The sequence below is a fragment of the Diadema setosum genome, chromosome 13 (assembly GCF_964275005.1).
Source record: "Diadema setosum chromosome 13, eeDiaSeto1, whole genome shotgun sequence".
Lineage (NCBI taxonomy): Eukaryota > Metazoa > Echinodermata > Echinoidea > Diadematoida > Diadematidae > Diadema > Diadema setosum.
In genome coordinates, this window is record NC_092697.1 from 29,654,688 (window position 1) to 29,676,252 (window position 21,565).

Consider the following 21,565-nt stretch of genomic DNA (forward strand, 5'->3'; position numbering starts at 1 on the left):
GAGCAAAATATAATGTCTCCATACCAAAGTGGGATAGCTAGATACAGTATTCTGCTCAAGTCATAGTATTTTTAGTGTAAAATATACCTGTAGTTCATAATGCATTGACCCATGCTGTATGAGAAAAGGGCTCTACTGTATGAGAATAGATTTTCTTTTTAACTCGTGTCTATGAATAATCATTGTAATTAGTGTAGTTTTGATTTTTAACTATTACTGGTATGTATTGTCATCACTGGAGTAAAATAATGGTTGTTGCAGCTGTTGTACAGCACCAATCAATATGATGATGTCATTATAACCATCTAGATGTTATCAAATGCTGTATAGTATGTAAATGTATAAAGTATCAAGAACAGGAGGTTTGTGCACTAAGCATTTACTCTCTCTCTCAACAAAAAAAAATAATAATCAGTGTTGAGATGGCATTGCTTTATACATGCATTGTACCAATTTAATTCTTTATCAAAGGAAACAAATTTTAGTTTGTTTCTTTGTTGTTGTCTACTTTCTCTTTGTTTGGGAATTCAATTAAATTTGGAAGAATGGAGCACATACATTGTATATCTGGGGTGTTGTAATTGATGGATTGTGTTGATAACAATGAAAGTCATTTTTGATGTGTTCAATGACTCTTCTTTATCCCTCAAGCATTACTACAAGTTCATGTGAAATGCTGAGATAGTCGTCTAAAGTGTAGTTTCTGTATTCAATTTTAATTTCTTTGTGTCTCAAAGAATGTGCTGATCAAGAGGGTCGGTCTGGACAGGCGAGCCGTGATCTGCGACTTGGGGCTTTCTTGTCGGTTTCCACGGTGAGACGTCAAGGATGTTTATCAAACCTCGCTATAAACAGGGCAGGGGCCTAGATGAACGAATTTTATCCTGAAGCATGCAGTACACTAGTAACTGTATTGCATGTTATGCTCGCTGCCACTCAATCTCAAACATACAGAAGTATAACTTCAATTTGAGCTGATGTTAGATGCAGTCAGTGAAGTCTTACAAAGTTGATCATGTGGACAGATAATGGTCCGCTACTTGTTTTATAACTATTGACAGTGATATCATTGTTCATGGTAACAGTGAAAAGCTTCTCTTGTTCAACTTTAATAGATATATGTCAGTGGACCTGCACACACAGGCATGATCATGTGGGACTACCAACTGTAAATCAAAATAGTGAAATTTAATTGATAAGACCCTTCGCAGACACCCAGCCTTCCTCATAAATTCTTGCAATGTTACAAACATTCTGTTGTCATAATATCGTCATATTGTGAGTATGCACATCAAAAATTACTACAAATAAAGACTGAGACATCTATAAAGTCAGATATTTGTCTGTATTTGGCTCTCTGTAATGCAAATGCATGCATACTTTTTAACAACATAACACAATGCAGGAATATACGAGGATGTTGCCCAAAAAAAAACAATAACAGAGAAAAAATGATACAAGCATGCAAACTATGTGACTCAGTCTGTCACTGAGTCAATGTTTTTTAATCTTGACTACCCATTTTGAGAATTTCATGAGTATGTCATGTGACCAGAAGTGATGTGACTACTGATGAATATCTGGGGAAAAAAAGGAAGGAAGCTGTAAGTTTGTCATGAATTTTTATTGTACAAATATTTCAAAAGTGTCCATCAAAATGTGCACGCGCAGAACATGAAGAGAGCTATTAAACTTACAGCTGTAATAGATTTCCCATTTTGTCGATGAAACAATTGAATAGAATGAACCAAACCAGGTTAGCGTGTAAAATAAACAGCCCAATTTCGGTGGGGAGAGAGGAAACGGAACAAAAGGGAGAAGTGGCATAAAATTGAAGCTGTAACAAGCTTTTTTTTTAGGTCACTGATCTCGTAGTTGGGAGCGCTAGTACCTGTGGTCTGACACAAAATGGTCATTTAGTTGATAGTGGTGACAATGACTGAGTCGTCAGGGAATTACCCTTTCTTGCCGATTGTTCTTCAGTACTGTCTTTTCTTTATCTGTGTGTTTGTGGGGGGGGGGGGATTGTCCCACATCCTATTTTTTTTTCTCTCTGAAAAGCCAAAATTTAGATTGTCTTGCCACGTGCAATCTGTGTCCAAACAGCTGACATCCAAAGCATGAGTCACATTCAGTGCATACATGTAGTTCTCTCTTTGTGTGATATATATTCCTCTACCAATTTTCTAGCAAATCCTATTCTTTCTGATGGGGTGATGTGTTTGTGTTTTAAGTCCTATCATTTCTGTTGACATACAGTAGTATTGTGTGTGTGTCTCTTAACATGAGCTCAGAATTGCCATAGATATGTTTTGATAAGAATAATAGTGGCTGGTTTTTATATATAGTGAATTTCAGGCTTCTGAAGAATTTCAATGTCCTTTACAGCCTCTTCCTACCCTGGTTACTGTAGATACATTACCTCCAACCAGCTCTGACATTGCTCACTCTTCACTCCCTTGGGAACATTCCAGCCAGTCGCCAGGGGGAGGGGGAAGAGGAGGAAGGGGGTATGGGGTTTTGTTGTGATATCAGAGATATGATTATACATTGAATTCAATACTGTTAATATTCTCTCTATCTGATGAGTGTTATGTGGCGGTAGCTGTAATTCTTCTGTTAAATAGTATGTTCTGTGGCTGGGCTACGTGCTTGTCGAGTGATTTTAGGATTATTGGGGAAGTCCACCCTGGCGGATTTTGGTCGGAACCATTGCTCATATCCTGGATATAACATTATTCATACCTATTACAGCTGATCTGCAGTGGGAGAAATATCAAGGTCTAATGAGCAATCTCTTCAATGTGCATTGTATATACATGGTACATGTATACATTGAACATTATATGTGTTTCCTTGCGGCATTGTGCAATAGGTTCCGACCATTGCATTGATACTAGACCTGCCAGAGGAAACTCTGGGAAGACTTAATAGAAAACACTTTCTCTGTTGGCAATCTTTCTAGTATGAATTATTAAAAGGGTTTGTTAGAATTGTGGAATGCACTGCAGATGTAGAGCTGCCATATCTTCCTGATTCTGCAGGAGGCATTAGAAAATACTCAGGACTATTGTTTAATGGTTAAGTGAATATTCTGCAACAAAAACAAGCAAAAAGTACACATATGAATAGCATCACACTCAAAAGAGGATATGTGTACTAGACCTCATTTTAAAACCCCATCAGTGAATAGATAAAATTACCAAAGGACTCAGAACAAAACCAAGGAAACGTGGTTTTCCATAATTGCTGGGATAAAGACTATCATAGGGCAGTGTTTTTATATACCATGTGGTAAAATGGAGGCTGGTGGTGATGAACTCAAGACTGAAAATCATTCTTGCAATTTCTCTCTGAATGAGTAACCCAAAAGATGTACATTTAAATGAAACAAAAATACAACTGTTAATAGCAGGATGCAGAAAGAACCCAAAATGAGCCTGATGAAACTGCAGTGAAATCAAACTGAAATGAAGCAATTTTAATGGACAGAAGTAACAGAGAGATGTGCTTAAATTCTAATCTGAATCTCAATGTTTGTATCAGGGTGTATCGTCCTTTTCTTCCATAGTGCATTAATACCGCTGTCACAGGCTTGCCTTCAAATTGTGAGGACTTAGCTCTTCCAAAGGTGAACCCCTCATTTAGGCTCGCTCATCCTTCTTTGATCGTGGCAATCTTCTTATCTCCAAACAGTCAGTGGCGGAGCAGCTTCACATATCAGTATTTTGTGTGGGTCTTAAATACTGTGTGTTACAAACATCAAGTGTGGCTTCATCCACATAAGTTTATTGACCTCACATACATTTTGTATCATTCTTTGGATTTATACCTGTACATAGTAATTGAGGTGTGACCCGTCTTGATTGTGTTATGGATCAAATCTCTTACATGCCAGTACTCACCATTGTTGTCCTTGGGGAAAGAATTTTCCAACATGATCAGATGCCAATACCAGCACATACATTGAGTGAATTTAGAAAAAAAAAGAGAACACAAACAAAACAAACAAAAACAAAAAACACATGCACAACAAGAACAGAACCAACATCAATGATAGATATCACAGTAGCATGCAGTTTGAGTTCACAGTTGAATTGAAGTGAAGCAGCAAGTTTGATGAGGTTTCGGTTACCTGGGGTGAACAAAACTTTCTTGAAAATAATGCTAATTGCTTCTGGCAAGTACACCCATGAAGTAGAGGGAGTTAGAATACCACAACAAAATGGAAACATAATGAGACTTAAACTTCTACTGGGCATCAGGGGAAAGTGAGAGTTGGGTTGATTGACGACAGCTAGAGTTTTAGTGATATTTTCATAGAGAGGTATTAAAGGTATTATTTACCATTTGCAGATGAAACAAAAACTCAGCTCTAGTACTTCAAAATAGTTCTAAAATGAGAGTTAGGGGCAGAAACAACTAATGTAAAAATTTGAATCACTGCGATCAATGTTAAGTATTGTTAAATATACAAAATGTGAACAATGTTTTTAGACTGAACCGTCTACAGTTGATTTAGTCTGAAATAGTGATGTCTCCTTATATTTTAGGCTTTATTACAAAATTTTTATATGGTAGGATGTTTTGTGATACAACTGACCTACACAAATGCATCAAATGTGATATCACAAACATTCTTTAAATCACTGCTCCAAATGGTAAACAGTACCTTTAAGGGAGGGAGTGCATACGGAAACATACAGGCATGTTTAACATACCAACATGTACCTGGTATGTAGCAGAGAAGAAGAATGGGCTGGGCAAAAAACAGAAGAATGGGATTAGTATGAGTGTGTGGAAGTATGCATGAGTGGAGGAGAGAGAGAAGGAGAGATGGACTGACTGATGGAAAGAGGAAAAGTAGGAGACAGTGTGTTGAAGGCCATTCATACCGTAAGTACCACATACAGGGGTGTACAGAGCTATGGGGTTAGAGTGAGAAATAGACAAATGCTACAAAACATGTAGTAGATAGATACATGTAGATAGATAGATAGATAGATAGATAGATAGATAGATAGATAGATAGGTAGGAAGGTAGATCAGATAGATGAATGAATAGATATATAAATAGATAGATAAATAGATAGATATATAGATAGATAGATAGATATATAGATAGATAGATAGATAGATAGATAGATAGATAGATAGATAGATGAATGAATAGATAGATAAATAGATATATAGATTGTCTATACGTATAGATAGATGGATAGATAGATGAATAGATAGCTGGATAGATGAATAGATAGATAGATAGATAGATGGATGGATGAATAGATAGATACGTAGGTAGACATACGAACAGAGGAGGGAATAGGAGGAGAGTTTTAGTGGTATTGATGGTTATTCATTCATTCTGCATACAGAGAAAGAAAGAAAGAGACAGACAGACAGACGAAGTTGAATTAGAAGAAAATTTAAGCATTGTTTGTTAGGTCATTCATTTGTATCACATACAGAAAGAGAGATAGATAGACAGGCAGACAGACAGACAGATGTGCTTACAAAGATGAAATGTTGAATTTTAGTGAAGTAATAGAGGCACATATCAACACATACAGATAGAGAGAGTCTCAGCAGAGGGGACACACACACATACACACACACACACACACACACATGAAGGTACAGAGAGATGAACAGACAAACATACATACTGAGAGATTTGAGTTGAATGAGATGAGAATTAGTAAGCATCAAGGACAATTCCTTTCGTACCATCTAGTAGAGTGTTTAAGAAGATTTAAAAATGTTATTGTTGCTGCAAAGTGTTTCCTTCCTTCCTACATACCGATGTCCTGATAAGCATGAGACATCATGCTGTACCGTTAAGCTGCTGAGATAATGCAGGAATGTCTTCGCTGACGTATCCACAGAAGCATCAAAGGATGAAAGATGCTTTCCTTATTCAAACTTCGATTTCAACCTCAGTGTCAAACTCTGGCTAAAAGTTGATCCAAGTTTCTGTCATTTTGGTCATTTTAAGCTGCACGTGTTGTATAAAGAACATTACATTTTAAAATGTTAATGCCCTCTTTCTGTTTTGGGCCCCTAACTCCCCTGTCCCTCACAGTTCCTCACACTCGTTTTGTTCCAATAAACATTAGTCACACAACATGAGTATGACCTTAATAGTCTTTGTTCAAGCACACAAAGTGTATTTTTATAGCGCTATATTGATCATTTCAATGTTTCCCTCTATCTTCTATGTGTGTGTTTGTGTCTGCAGGGAGCACTCTGGCCTGAAGTCTCCTGTAGGAACCCCCTTCTGGATGGCTCCTGAGTGTCTGCACTTCAAGCCGTACGACGAGAAGGTTCGTTCAGGTTACGACTTTTTACCATGAAGTGAAGTCTGAACAGCACCATCTTTTATGTTTGGTGTGATACGGGTTAGATTGCTTTGAACAGAGTGATTCACTGCAGGTGAATACATTGACCATACATGGTGTAAAAGTGAGGTACAGGTAAACTGGAGAACATAAAGTCATTGAAAGAGGCAAACAAACAATGAAACTAACATTGCCAGTTAGATTCAGTTTGTTGCAATAGGACACTTAAAACTCACAGGAGGCAAAAATCAGAGAGCATTTTTAGCTCTCATGTACCAAAGGCTCAAGAGAGCTTTTGCGATAATTCATCGTTGGGCAGGCATTATGCTTGCAATGCGTCCAGTGGTCAAATTTTCTGCAAACCTGGCAGGTACTATTTCCAGTGTGGAAGAATATTCAGATGGACACCGTGTCCCCTGGATGCCCTTGAAAGGCCACCAAGTTTACTATGTTCTTCCCAGGTAATGGTCTTTGAATTCTTGAATAGTACCCGACTCGCGAAATTCGCACAAAATACACCATGTAAAAACTGCAGGAAATGTTTGGCATATACAGTAACTAGAACCTTTTTTTAAATTACTGCTCCCAATGGTAAACAATACCTTAAACACCACATATCATTGTTAAAAGCTGGGAGGTGCGGGGGGAGAAGGGAGAAGTAAAAAAAAAAATAAATAAAGCAAACAGTTAACAAAATCAAGTAATAATGAAAACCTCCAGAGAAGCTTGGCTTTGCATGCCTGAAATACTTGTGTGCCTGGGACACTTTGTAAGAATGGGAAGTGTTTATTGTGCCCCCAAAATTATGATCATTATCTTGGCAACGCTGAAATTGAACTTCCTACTCTGATAATATTAAAACAAAAAACAAAACAGAGACTAAACTAAACAGAGCAGAACAAAACAAAACAAAACAAAGCAAAAATATTTCCTAGGGCCCCAAATATTCAACATATTTAAGTTGATTGTATCATGGACCTACTACACAATATGGACATTCATGGTATCTGTAATTTATGCACCTATATACATCTCAAAAGTGCCACAAAGACATTTTTAACATGCTTCACTGCTTTGATCCCTATGATCGTCGCCGCCAGCAAACAGGGAGAAGAACAAGACGGAGATTCGAGAAATCTAAAACTATATGGGCAGAAGAAAATTACTCACAAAAATCCAGTAAAGTGAATGTGCAGTTGTGGTGTATGTTTGGAAATCATGCCTCAAACAATTTCGCTTGGGAGAAGCAGGCAGTTTTTAAAAGAAAGCTACATTTTGGCAGAATGATTGTCATTTGTGATCTCAATATTTCACTTTTCTCCAGCTTATTCCAGAGCAAAAAGGGACGGTAATGGTAGAGAACAGGTATACAACACTGTATCTTGCCATTAGGTAAGGTCTTATGCGTGTGTGAAAATGTGCGAATCAGCAATTATCCATCTTTTGACACAAAATTTGTCATGTTCTTGGGTTTTGCTGCTCCTCATCATCGGTATTCATTCATTCAAAGACAATTTCTGTCTGAAAAAGGCACATCAGTAAAACAAGACCGCAATGAGGAAAATGGTTCTTTTGTTAGTGATGATTCACAATTGCACAATCGCCATTATCCAAGCACCTGAATATACTCATTAAGATGCACATAATCAGGTGGAAGTGGTGATGACTGGATCAAAGAAAGACCTCCGTTCATAGTCCATATTGTGTAGTAGGTCCATGATTGTATAGATCACTTATGTACAAATGTAAGTGGTTATAGAATGTACAAGGTATTTTATGAGAGAAAACAAAAATAAACCAGCTCCCGTCTTTCACTCCCCCCCCCCCCCCAAAGAAAAAAGAAAAAAAGAAAAGAAAGAGAGAAGACAGCAGGTGGGAGACACTGATGTAAATGATGATTGTTACAAACTTTAGAAGTCATCTTCAGAGATGGGCAAGATCAGTAATTGACTGACAGACAGGATGTTCGTTGCTAGTGCAGCGTGAGTCTGGGGCCTCCAGAGCCAAGGCTCCGTTCCTTCCGATTTGATCACCACCACGGAGCAGATCGGTTGATAAGTTCCGGAATGGTTGAAGGAGATATGAGATCCTTGGTCGCCTCCAAAGACTTCCTCTGCAACTTCCTCCAGTTTTAAGGCCATGGGAAGTTTTGATATTAAATGTACATTTCACGAGAAAAAAAGTGTTTTGTAGCTCTGTTTGGAAATGATATGGTTGGCAATTTTGTGAATAGTGGCAAGCTGTTTTTGGTCCCAGAAAAACAAAAAGAGGAACTTGAAAAGAATCAAAACAGAATGCACATGTTAATACTCCAGTTGTAAATTTGATTTTACCTGTTGCCTACATATCAAGTTGTTTAATCCTCCCCCCCCCCCCCCCGCACAGTTGTGATTTCATTTGGATGTAGTCTGATAGACAATCTGAATTTCTTTTCTCTCTCAAGTTTGAGAATTTTGTCTATTTCTCTCTCTCTCTCTCTCTTTCATATTAATCTAACTTGCTACATCTAGTCCGTCTCAAGAGAAGATATACATAAAAATTCAGAATTTCCAATTTGAGGATGGCTGTGTGATAATCTGTGCAACAAAATTATACCACAAATATGGTTTAGAAAAGGTGTAGTAGTCAAACTATTGTCTCTTTTCATTTGACTTCTTGCCACGTCTGTTAGTCCTTGTGCTTATGATGTTGCATAAATTGATTTTAATGTTCCCCTAAATTGTTCACTATATGGGATAACTATATAAGATGAAACTTGATATAGAAGTATGCAGTTACACTTTAGGACCATAAAGAAGATTGCGAAGGACAAAGATCTTAGCCAGCGATACATTAATTTGTTTCCGAGACACTTGAAATATTGGGAAGGGCGCATTTAAATTTTATGTACTGTAAACTCTGCAAGTATATCCTGTTCTTTATTCTCTTTCATGTGAAGGATATTCCACTTTAAAGCTTACCACCTCTTTGGTGATTTGTTTTTAATGGTATCAAAAGCCTATCAAAGGTCGTATTCTCTTGCAAATGTCACAAAAGTTTGCATGGTTGAAGAATAACATCTCTCAACATCGTGTATGAAATCTTACCATAGTGCACCTCGAGAGTTTTTGAAAAAGAAATAAAAAACTAACCCTGTGTCACTCCAGAATTTGCTCCCTTTTTTTTCCGAGAATATTGGTTGGAATTTTTGGGGGGTTCGAATAAATTCTCCGGAAATTTGTAGCATTGTTTCACTCTCCATCATAAAGAAGTTTTCAGTTTTATTATTCTGAATTATCCTGAATTACCTACCTTTTTCAATACACCAGCATATGACAGGAATCTTATTTTCAGGATTGCAAAAGTCACACATATACTTTAAGTTTTCATACCCACTCTCTTTGGCCTTAAACACTCATTAGTGATAAATCAAGCATAAAATGAGTAGATTCAGATAGTATCATTGGTATTTATGGGAATCAAGTTTTCTTTGCAGTCCGGTAGTACCATGTGACTTGCTTTCATTCTATTAAAAAAAAAAGTGTGGGGAGTAAGGTAAAGACTGAAAGATGTAATAGGAATTCAACCTTGCTTGAATCAATTTTGTGAAAATTCGGTGTTTGGCAAAGTTAGAGCTTTGTTGGGGTCCAAACTCTGGAGTCAGTATTTCTCTTTTGTGCAAGCTACATATTGTTTTGTAAATTCCAAATATCTGCCTTGTGTGCCAATATATCAGATAGCCTGAAGGTTGGGAATAGTAGTCTTTGTTAGTTATATAGAGCTCATGATACAGAGATAGAGGGGAAAAAAATCATAGGGTAGGGGTAATCGTTCTATCTCACCCAAACTGTAGTTTGAAGGTTGCCTTTGACCTCAAAGTGACTGCCAATCATAATCATAATCATAATCATAATCATAATCATAATCATAATCACAGTAATCAAAATCATAATCATAGTCATAGTAATAATCATTATAATAATAGTAACAGCAATAGTGGCTACCTGTATAGCACACAAAGGTGGACCTGTGTAAATAAAGGTATTTACAATCATTCTAAATATTTTCTGTACACCCCCAGAATACCCACGCACACACGCACAAATATCTTGTCATCAGCGAAGAAAAAAAAAAAGAAAGAAATTTTACAGAATTTCATGCACCAGGCAAATGAAAGAAGAGCTCACATCTTTGATACATCATGGAATGATCAATTTTTGGTTGATTGATCATATCTTCAAAATATTTTCATAATTTTTTTTATCAGACTTTGGGCAACTTTCACTATCCTGTCCCATTCTATTTCCAGGCTGTATTCAACAAACTTTTATCCAGTATAGACATCCCCTTCAGCCCTGTCAGTGCCATATTGCAATGTGCTTTACAAACAGTGTTAGGGGCAATTCAAGGTCGAAGGCCTGTAAAGGATTTTAAAGGCGTACAACAAAAGTTGTGGGTGTGTCTTAACGCAGTAAATAGTATGTGGTTTTCAAAAGGAAATTATTTTAAACTTTTCCTGCACCAAGCTGTTGGTAATCTCATCTCACAACAGTAGAGGAGATGATTTATTTGATGTATAAACCTATCAAATTGACGGAGCAAGCAGAATGTGATTTTGGCTTTTCTAACCTCTGGGACATCCACTTTGTGTATCATTCATTCATGAGGTAGGATATTATTGTCTGGTATAATTTCATTGTGGATGTGGTTGAGGTTTATTTGACCCACTGGGTCACATCAGTGATCCATTATAGGCAATTGTTTGTAAAAGAAGTTGCATTGAGAGGCCATCTATAGTTCACTGTCAGACTATGGAAGTGTTGGGTTAAATGTCACCGCTTCACTAGTCCACATGTGAGAGACCTTGCCCAACGTTTACACCCTTCCACCACTGAACAATGGAAATGTTAGTGGTAGCCATGTGGCACCATGATTTAGAAGTGTGAATGACACTGTTCAGAACGCTCCCTGGTTGAGTCCCCCAGCAATACTGTGCCTCCTCCCCCCCCCCCCCTTCCCCCCATTCAATTCAAACCAACAGCCTATGAGATCTGGGTGGGTCCCCATGCAGGTTTCCGGAGACTTAAGAATCTCTATGGCAACGGATTAATGATCACCAGTGGGGACGATAGTACAAGTACCGTAGGCCTTTTTTATGTTAATGTCAAGAATATTGTGCATATGTGATCTTATTAAGCATAAAGCTGCAGTAAACGATCAAGTTTCTAATGAAACTGCAATGGAAAGTGGTTAACTCTGTGTCTTGGGATGCTGAAACTTACATTTACGTACATATTTTTATTTTATTATTTGGGCCAGCAAAAGGAAATTAACATTTGACAAGCATCTATGTTACTGCTGATGATCATGTATGCAACCAAGCCTGATTTCCATTGTGTGTATGTGTGATTGATAGCATCATTTTCATTTTATGAAAATGTGATATGTAATTCAATTCATTTATCAAACTTTGTTGTTGGTGACTACTACATATTATGATGATGTGCCACTATCAGTTTCACTACTGGAAGCTGGGAGTTCTGTAGACATCACAGTGTTGCGGCTCTTTCTACCAGGTTTTGATAGTACAGTATTCACCGCATAATCGGGACAGGTTGGGAGTAGCAAACACGGCCCCTTTAAGCGGGGTGCCCGATTTCGCGATGAGCACTCACCATACACTAACGGCATACGACATGTACATTATGTAGTGCACACACACACACACACACACACATGCATACTGACGTACTGTACATGTACATGAATACACAACCACGCTACCCCTCGGCGCGACCCTCTAGCTGTCCCTGCATTCTCGCAATGATGTAGAGTAATCGCAACCGGGTTCTTCTTCTGTCGCCTCTCTTCGAACACAAAATATGTGGATTAAAAGCTAGCACTTTCTTAAACATTCGTAGAATTCTTGGACACGTAGGGCGTTCTGTGTAAATACATATCCACAACCATGGGAAATGATTACCCAGAACTGATGTGGGAACGTCAATGAAAAGTCCTTCAATCATTCAATCATCACGGCTTGATTGTTTACTTGCCGCGATCACTGCACTGTACATGTGTTGTAGCGATCTGGCTCGCCATAATATATACACATGTACAGAAAAGCGAAGGCGGGCAGCGAGCTGAAATGTACGTGTACTGGATGGACGGAGGTCAAAACACACCAGTCCGAAGCTTGCTATGTAAGTTTGATGTAAACGACAACTGATAGGGAATCTTTGAAATATTGTTGTGGTATTTTGGTAGATGTTTTTTGTGTAAAATATCAACAAAATCAAAGATCGCTTGAAGAAAAATTGTCCCGTTTATCAGAGGTCCCCGCCCGATTATCCAGTGAAAATAACGGGCATTGGAAATGTTTCTGGGAAGCGTATGTCATTTAAGCGAGGTTCCCGATTATCAGATGCCCGATTATGCGATGAATACTGTATTTGTTCCCGCTGAGGTCGAAAGTAAGAATGTGCAGATTAATTACAAGGAACTGAGAAGAAACCCAGCCCATTAGAGTCAGTCCGTTATCATCTATTTCCAGAGCAAGCATCAATTCATCAACCATTGCTGGACCGTTACTCTTTCCTTTCAAGTTTTGATATTATAATGAGACTTTTTTTATTATTATAATTCCAGTAGTGTTTATCGACTGTTAAAGTTCAGTTTTTGATTAAAGGTACAATTGAGATGACTCAAGAAGACAAAACATATTTCAAGATTGACACCAAAATGATGGGATGTATGTAAAGCTGTTAATACCTATCCCCTGAATGAATGTGTACAGTACATGCCTTGTATAAAACTGGCAGTGGTCTTTTGCCTATTAAGTCTTGTTTGAAGAAGAGTTGTAGGTGAAACGTATCAGACTTGATGGGATTATCAGGTATGTGGTTGATCTAGTTTCCTCTTTCACACAGACTGTTCATTGATTGTCTCACCTTGTTACATTTTTTTGTGTGTCTCAAGGGACAAACCGCAGTGTGTCTAGACTAATGCCACTGCATTTTACGCATCTCAGTCACTCTGATTGGTATAATTGTGGACAAAGAAGTCTATTCCAATGGCCAAAGTTTAACCTTATTAGCTGAGAGGCTAAATGGGTGGGGCTAGCAGGAAACTAATTGAAACTCCCAAGGACAGAGCAACATTGGATTTGATCATTTCAAAATGTGATCAACAATAAAGTTCAAATGAACCCCCCCCCCAAAAAAAAAAAAAACAAAAAAAAACAAAACAAACAGAAAGCAGACAATAAAAAAAGATATTGGGTGCTGTCCAACCAAGAAGGCAGAGAAAGTCACATGTTTAGAATGATGGGACAGCATACGATCTTTGACCTGTTATTTGTTTGAGGTGTCTTTCTGGCTCAAACTCCCAACAGTGTGAAATGTTTTGGTTACTGCGTGCCACAGCTGGTCAGCATACTATACCATGTGGTGACTGCTGGAACAGTTCATTGAAAATCAGAAAATCTGTCAGCTCATTTTGTACATCTCACAATGGATCTCTGTTATGATCCTATATGGTGTGAATTCATATTCGGCATAATTCACAGAAATATTCATGTCAATTCAAGCACAGTGAAATCATGTGTCAGTCAATTTTCCACTCCTGTATTAAATGATGTTTGAGTATCTTCCAAAAGAAAAATTAGCCATGCATGAGGGAGTCATTCATATCAGGGTAATGACAAGATATAAAATGAGAGTTAAAGACAGAGTTTAAAAGTGTGGTTGAAAAATCACTATTTAGTGGTTCTGCTTCCTGTCAATATAGGAATGAGAAAGTTTTTTGTGCTCCTCACTCCATGTGCGTTAACTGTTTGTGATTCAATGTTGTGCGCCCTCTACAGGTGGATGTCTTCTCCTTCGGCATCATATTGTGTGAGATCATCATCAGGGCCACTGCCGATCCAGACGAGCTTCCACGACGCAAGGTATAGTAGCCCCCTCCTTTGTCTCACTTCACCCAACCCTTGTCACCCCCTTACCCTTCTTTCCCCCCTTTTCCCACCAAGCACGCAGGGCCTTCTGTAGGGCTATCAGTGGGTCTAGGTAATTGACCTGAGGATTCTACTTACTTAGCCAGTTGATTGATAGCCAATTGATTCATTTTCTTTTCATATACTGGTATTCATTCATGTTCATTTCATTTCCAAACAATACACATGTGCTGTTATGAATGATGAAATACTAATTCATTCCATGTAACATAATAATACATCTAAACATTTTGTTTCAAATCCAAAGAAATCTGCGATGAAACACTTCCTAAGAGGCAGCTGGAGTTTAGGAATAGGTGGTAGACCCCCTCAGGTGGTGTGATAGCCCCTTTCTTTTGTCTTTTTGAGACACTAGTTCAGTGGGGGACACAGGATCTTAAACAGTTCCTGAGTGAAACACTGCAGTGAATGAATAAGTAGAGGTCAAAGTGCATTGTTTTTGTTTTTTTTTTAATGAGGATTGTGCAGATTAATCATGTGTATCAAGGTCTTGATGGCCTTGTCGATAGATATGCAGGAGAGACCTTGCACAGTGTGTTCAGTCTGAAAGATCAAACGTGAAAGAACTCGCCCGCCCCGTGCCTCCGACCAGATTCATTTTAAAGTTGAACGAGGGGTTGCCGAACAGATGCTCAGTGACTAAGAGGTGTGTCAAATCAGTCTGACGTAGTAAAAGTGTTACTGTGACTTGTGTATGTGTGTGTGACTGTGTTCATGAGAGAGCGTGAGACCTGTGGCCCGAGGCGGGGAGCGATCCAGCTACAGTCGCCCCCTCATGGCCAGACGCGACGCGGGTGCCAAAAAAGCGGCAGGCCCCGGCTCACCCCCTTATCTCTCGCACCCAAACAGTGTGATTCAACGTATCCTGCAGATAATCCCACTGTGCTATCTCTCTTCCAACACTCCCTCCTTCGGCGGCCCAGGGTTTACCCCCATGCACTCTGATTGCTGACGAAATCAACACTCATCACATGTCACATACAACTGCCATTAATATATTGGACTATGGCCTTTGCATGTCTAAGCTTGAAACATGGTGTTGTATGATGCAGACATGCAAAAGATAAAGCCTAGCAAACCTTGATGGCGGAAGATATTCTTCAAGAATTGGCAAGGCAAACCTGCTTCTTTAGTCATATGCCAACCTGAAGCCAAAGATCAAATATCATATCAATGCCATTTAAAATGCAGCTTTAGCCGTGAGAGCCATTTGAAATAAAATTTGCATAGTTTTTAAGTCGTATGAGGATCGATAACATCGCAATTATAGGAATGTGATATCATTCTGATCTTTAGAGTTAAGAGCCATATTTTCAGACATTAATCGGGCATTCTGTAAATTCTAATAGTTCTGGCCTCGAGATTATGGGATGAGTCCAACAGCATTCTGTTTTGATTACTGTCAAAGCAACTACTTTGAATCAAACTGTCCTGTTGTTGTCAGAGTTATGTTCCTCAATAGATTTACACGTACAATTGTAATATCAAAGCTCCCTTGCGCTTTGTTATATGATTGTATTTCAAAGTTTCCTCTGTCCATCACTCTCTCTCTCCCTCCTTCCTTCTCTGTCTCCTCCCTCCCCCTTCTCTCTGTCTCTCTCATGACAAAGCAATGATAACTTAAAACAAGAAATGACAAAGCAGAAGAGAATAGACACTCAAATTTTGGCACGACATCAGAAAAAAAAAAAAAAAAAACGCTTCTCACTGTGGGTGTACGGAATTCCCCTCTAAAGAGGCATCTGGGGCAGTGTTATCGTTCCGTCTTCTGTACCGGAGACCTTGCTGTCAGGAAGCTCTAGCGCCACAGTGTCTGAAATTTCATCTGAGTTCCTCCTTACCTAGCCTTTTTTTCCTTCTATCTTGTTTGAAAAATTTTATTTTGTCTTTATTTATATATATTTTTTTTTCAAGCTTGGTGAAGTGGAAGGAGGAAATCATACCAGCAAGGATTGAGGCAGAGGGAAGTGGGGGGAAGGGAGGGGAGGGGATGGGAGGGTCTAGCTCTCTGTAATTTGTTGGTGAAGTTGCCAAATATAAGCTTCCTCTTGAAAGCATTGAAGTCCACTCCACACTTGTCGAGTGGAAAATGTGAACCAGCTAGAATAGTGCAGGGAGGTCCATGATGAAAAGGGACAGTTTCCATTTGTCCCCAGAACTCTGTCACTTAGAATAGTTAGTTAGCATAAAATACTTTGTGGAGTTTTTTTTTTTCACTTTTTTCTTTAGAGGAAGGAGGTGGTGTGATACATTGCATGTCAGATATCAGAAATACTGTATTATTCATATATATTCATGTTTCGCAGTCACAGATTCCATTGATAAGATATGTATTGTTTGTAGGCACATAGTCTTTCATGAACTAATTGTCTTAAGGGGAAAGTTTCCCAAATATACATGTGGTTTGAGTAATCGCAAAAATATTAGTAGCACACATGATTGAAGTGTAAAGAAAATCTGACAATCTGTTCGGAAGTTGTGAATTTTTAAACTCTCAGTGCCACCATTGCTGAATGAGAAGACTACAAGAGTTTGTGACGTCATTGCAGGACAATGATATATGAAGAAAGTATAACAAGAATTACACAAAACTTGACTTGGCAAATTGGCTATGACTGGCAAATTTTAAAAGTCATATCATTTCCCCTGCTTTCTGAAAGAGGTAAGTCAGTTGCTCTTTCATTTTGCAAGAAAAATAGAAGATGTTGAACTCTCTAAATGTATTTTCCTATGTATTGTTCTGCCGTGATGTCATAAACTGTTGCAGTCTTCTCATCCAGCAGTGACAGCACCAAAACTTTAAAAATTCGTAACTTTAGGATGGATTTTCTCATTCCCCTCAAACTTCAGTGATGTGTTCTTCTAGCATTGCTGCCTTCACTCAATCCTTATTATTGTATATTTGGGGGGTATTAAATTCCCCTTCAATATGCAAGAAGATATACACCAACATGGAACACTAAAGAATGCAAAGCTTTCCCAACCTGCTGTGTGAGTCTCATCATGTTAACCAGCCCCCCATAGGATGCATTACAGACACACCTCTGTGGTGTCCATCTTCATTTGTTATCAGTACTTGCCTTACACCTCAGCTGGATGGCATGTAAACACACACTTTTTTCACCTCTGAGCAGGTAACTTTGGCTGGGATGGCAGTATGTGATGATTGCCCTCCTATCCAGATAATTCTTGATGAGATGTAGACCTGCACCCATATAAGGTTACCACGATAGGTAAATCCGATCGCGAGGACGGGGGATGGAGGCGGGGCACCAATCAGTTATCCACACGTCCCCTCGTTCGGAAGTTTGTTTTCAGTCTTCTGTACAGCACCCAGCTTCCCTTCCCTCAAGCCTCCCGTTAATCCAACACCCACGTTTGAAGTTTTCGTTAGCTCTAGATTTAATCTTTAACAGGATGCCCTAAAAAAAAAAAAAAAAAAAAAAAAAAAATGTAGAGTCATCCTCCAGCCTTGGTAGAAGACGTGAAATTTGGCTGTATTTCAGAGGTACATAGCGTAGCGTGCCATCTTTAGGATTACATATACAAATAAATGTCTCATAAATCAAATACAAGAAAGGAAGGCATTCTGGCATCACATTAGAGGTAGAGATCACGCAGTGCTGCTGATGTCACAGTCGGGGGGGGGGGGGGGGGACGCTCTGTGCCTGTCATGTTTGGAAGGGTTGCCGCTTGTGATCAAAGTGCAGCTGACCTTTGTACCCCCACCTTTGTACCCCCCCCCCCCCTCCAAAGATGGAGTAATAACAGGCCCGCAGTCCTCTTCAGAGGGGTATTTACAATGTAGTATTCCCCATTTTAAAAGAATGTCATAGGCAATGTTTTCTATGAGCAGCAGCACACATCTAGTTGTATGGGATTGGCACCATGTTTTTTATTCCTCTGCCAAATGTGATGTGTCAGCAATTTTCCCATGAACTTTCCCTATCATGCACTCCTCTCATTTAGACAATAACTTTGCTCATCTATCACAATGTTTTTATTCACATGAACTAAAAAAAAAAAAAAAAAAAAAAAGATGGTGAGAAGCGCTGATTGCCTAATTTGTGATAATCAGCTTCATGCCCCATCAGCATTCATTTCACGCATGTCGTCAAAGTTAATCTCTTTTCAATATTTTGTTTTTCGTACCTCTTTGTCGTTTGTTCTCAGGATATGGCCCTAGGAAGTAGTTAGCCTTCCTCACTTGGTGCTGAATTTCATTAAACAACAAAACAAAACATCCCAAACGTATGATTTGCTAAAGTCGGAGTGTAAAGTCCAGGCTACCGTTTTGCAAGGCTACCCATAAGCTTTACAAAATTTCATCGGTTGATGGAAGTCTGGATCTGTATGCCATTTCCTTCCCCATGGGAATTAAAAGATTGATTGATTATGTATAAAACAATGTATGTTAAATGTACTTTCAAGTTTGGCAACATCTTTCAGTTGCCCCCATAGATATTAAATGACCCAAAAGAAAACTACACTGTTCACTTTGAAAGTACTATAGAACCAAGATTTATCAATTTTGTAGCAGAGGTCATTATGAAACGTAAGTGCATGTGAGTCAACACCCCCCCCCCCAAAAAAAAAAAGACAACAAAGACAACAAACAAACAAACAAACAATGGCTCCTTTATAATGGATTATTAGAAAGAAATTTCACACCCATTGGTCTGTGTGAATGTTGCAATGTTGCAACCATATGCATCAACATAGCAGTGTTGCTCCATTTGAGAATACATGTACATTCATGTCTTCAGCAGTCGTACATGTCATCAATTTCACAATTATGAATGCGAAGATCACTATTTGCATTTTTTCAGACATTATATATATACTTGTATATGCATATTCCTAGAATTCATCATGTCATTGGTTTCTATACTGTACTTTGTGTTCCACACCCAGGGCACACAAAATTTACACATACCATGTACAGTGTATACAGGTGTCATGGGATGAACTAGTCCAAAAGATCAAGGTATTCTCAGCATGAGTCAGTGCCAAATTCATATCTTGCACAGAACGACATCCATACTGTATAGGAGCTTAAAGGGAGTGTTTTGTTTACTTTTAATACCAACTTCATGTTTGTTTACTTTACCCACTGTGTGTTTGTTTACTTTAAGAAATTTCTGTTTGTGTGTTTGTCTTTTTGTAGGACTTTGGTCTCGATGAGAAGGCATTCCAAGCTCTTGCCGGGAACTGTCCAGAGCCTCTGAAGGAGCTAGCGTTTCTCTGCTGCAATGTGAGTCTCATCATTCTTTCTCTTTTAAAGGGACGGTATAGTTTTGGTTGAGATGGAGCTTCAATTTTCCAACTTTTTTTTTTTTTGAGATAGTGAGAAACCTCTTATGAATTATTAAAAGAGAATACAATTCTATGAGAAATTCAAAGTTTTTGATGAAAATCTTGTTTTACTGTGGCCAAGATATCCAGAAACAAAGAGGTCCTAATAAAAGATGGCCGACCATATTTTAGGACCACTTTGTTTTAGTTTGTTTTTGAATATCTTAGCTATTTCAAAACTGATTTTCATCAAATGAATTTTGAATACCTCTTAGAAATGCAATCTCTTTAATATTTCATGAATACTTTCTGATAATCTCCCAAAAAGTTTAAATATAAATACCCCATCTCGACTAACATGATACCATCCTGATAATGCCTATGTCATGAAGTGTCGCAGGAGGCATTATGTATTTTGGGTGTCTGTTTGCTGTCCTTCTGGAATGGCAAAAAAATGCATGTACACTTAATTTAACTTGGTATATCATACATGCATTGCTGCGCAATGATTCTTTAAAAATAAAAAGAAATAAAAAAATTTAAAAAGATAAATATGGGTTAGTCATTGGGTTAAAAGTCAAGAGGAAACACTAAAATGTTTTTATTTTTATCCAAATTTTTAAAAATTGCTCAAAGTATATTCATGAAAATTGATGTATTACCAGATACTGGTTATTTGCCAATCGTATCATGGCGAAATGTTCTGGAGGCGTATTGGGAGAATAATACCCTGTATCAAAAGCATACCAGTGACATACAAAATGTACCTAGTATTATATTCCAGGGAAATTCATAAACACCCTCAATATGGACATCATTTCTTGCTAAGTAGAGGAAGAAAATACTGTAAATGTGAAATTTGAACACATACAAGGAGGAATTGATATGTGTTTCATTTTGGTAAGTGTTGTAGATCAGTGTCTGTCATTACATCTTGGTTGTGTTAACCCGTCGAGGACAAGTCCCGAGTATTGTAAAACGAGGAATGTTCGCGTGCATTTTAATTTTGCGGATTTCGCGAAATTAAAATGCACGCAAAAGTTCTTGTCTACACTACAAGTGTATATGCATTGCATACCAGTGGCAGTTCGCGAAAATTTCATGTCGCAAAAAAGGCCGTCGGCTCCAATTCGCGAAAAATTCTGGCCGCGAATATATCATGTTTTACAGTATACTCGCAAAGGGGTCTGTGGGAAATGCGTGTTGTAGCAAAGTCAGTCAGTCCTCAACGGCTTAATGATGCATGACCCTGTGCTGCATTAGATTACATGACTTAAAAATAGCAGTGACAAGTTTTTTCCCTCCAGAAGCTTGTTGTTCTGATTTTGAACAACTTTTGCAGGGTTTTAGCAGAAATTGTGCTTTGTTTTGTTTTGTGTCGCTCTTGTTGTTGATGTTCTCTTGTACTTTTGCTGACAATATACTGATTTCAAATACCTATGAATGTTGTTGGGGTTTTTCTCTGTAATCATAGATGAATCCATCCAGCAGACCTGGCTTCGTCGACGTGGAGTTCCAGCTGCAGCACATCAAGATCAAGCTCGGCCGTCAGGAGAGAGACAAAGGTACGATCTTCCCGTTGCCATGGCGATGCCCGTCCTCCCACTTTGGTGGTATCGGATGGTCGATGCTTAACCTTACTGACATACTATATGTACTATGTGACAGACAATGTGACAACTTCTCTGTTGGAAGGGATCTAAATGGTTCTAAACGGTGCTGGAGAACAAAACCATCTCAAAATTGTTCACAATAGATGATTGTACAGTACTGTACATACAAATGTAGATGTATTCTTCTCATTTGTATTGGGCAATGAACCTGTATGATTGTCATGCAAGTGTCGCAAGTCACCTTGGGTCAAGCAAAAGAGGTCGATACTGCCCACTTGTTTCCCAGGAAGATGTGTGAGGCAGACCGCTCGACCTGGTTTACGCTG

The 21,565-nt window shown here is 38.5% G+C and overlaps 1 protein-coding gene across 1 annotated transcript in view; it reads left to right on the top strand.

Moving 5' to 3' along the window:
• LOC140236993 (dual specificity testis-specific protein kinase 2-like) overlaps positions 1–21,565 on the top strand; it is a 123,444-nt gene that overhangs the window by 99,098 nt on the left and 2,781 nt on the right. The window contains exons 6-10 of the mRNA XM_072316940.1: positions 738–814; positions 6,239–6,323; positions 14,182–14,265; positions 19,499–19,585; positions 21,101–21,191. Coding sequence (XP_072173041.1) covers positions 738–814; positions 6,239–6,323; positions 14,182–14,265; positions 19,499–19,585; positions 21,101–21,191 — 424 coding nt within the window. The remainder of the gene's footprint in view (positions 1–737; positions 815–6,238; positions 6,324–14,181; positions 14,266–19,498; positions 19,586–21,100; positions 21,192–21,565) is intronic.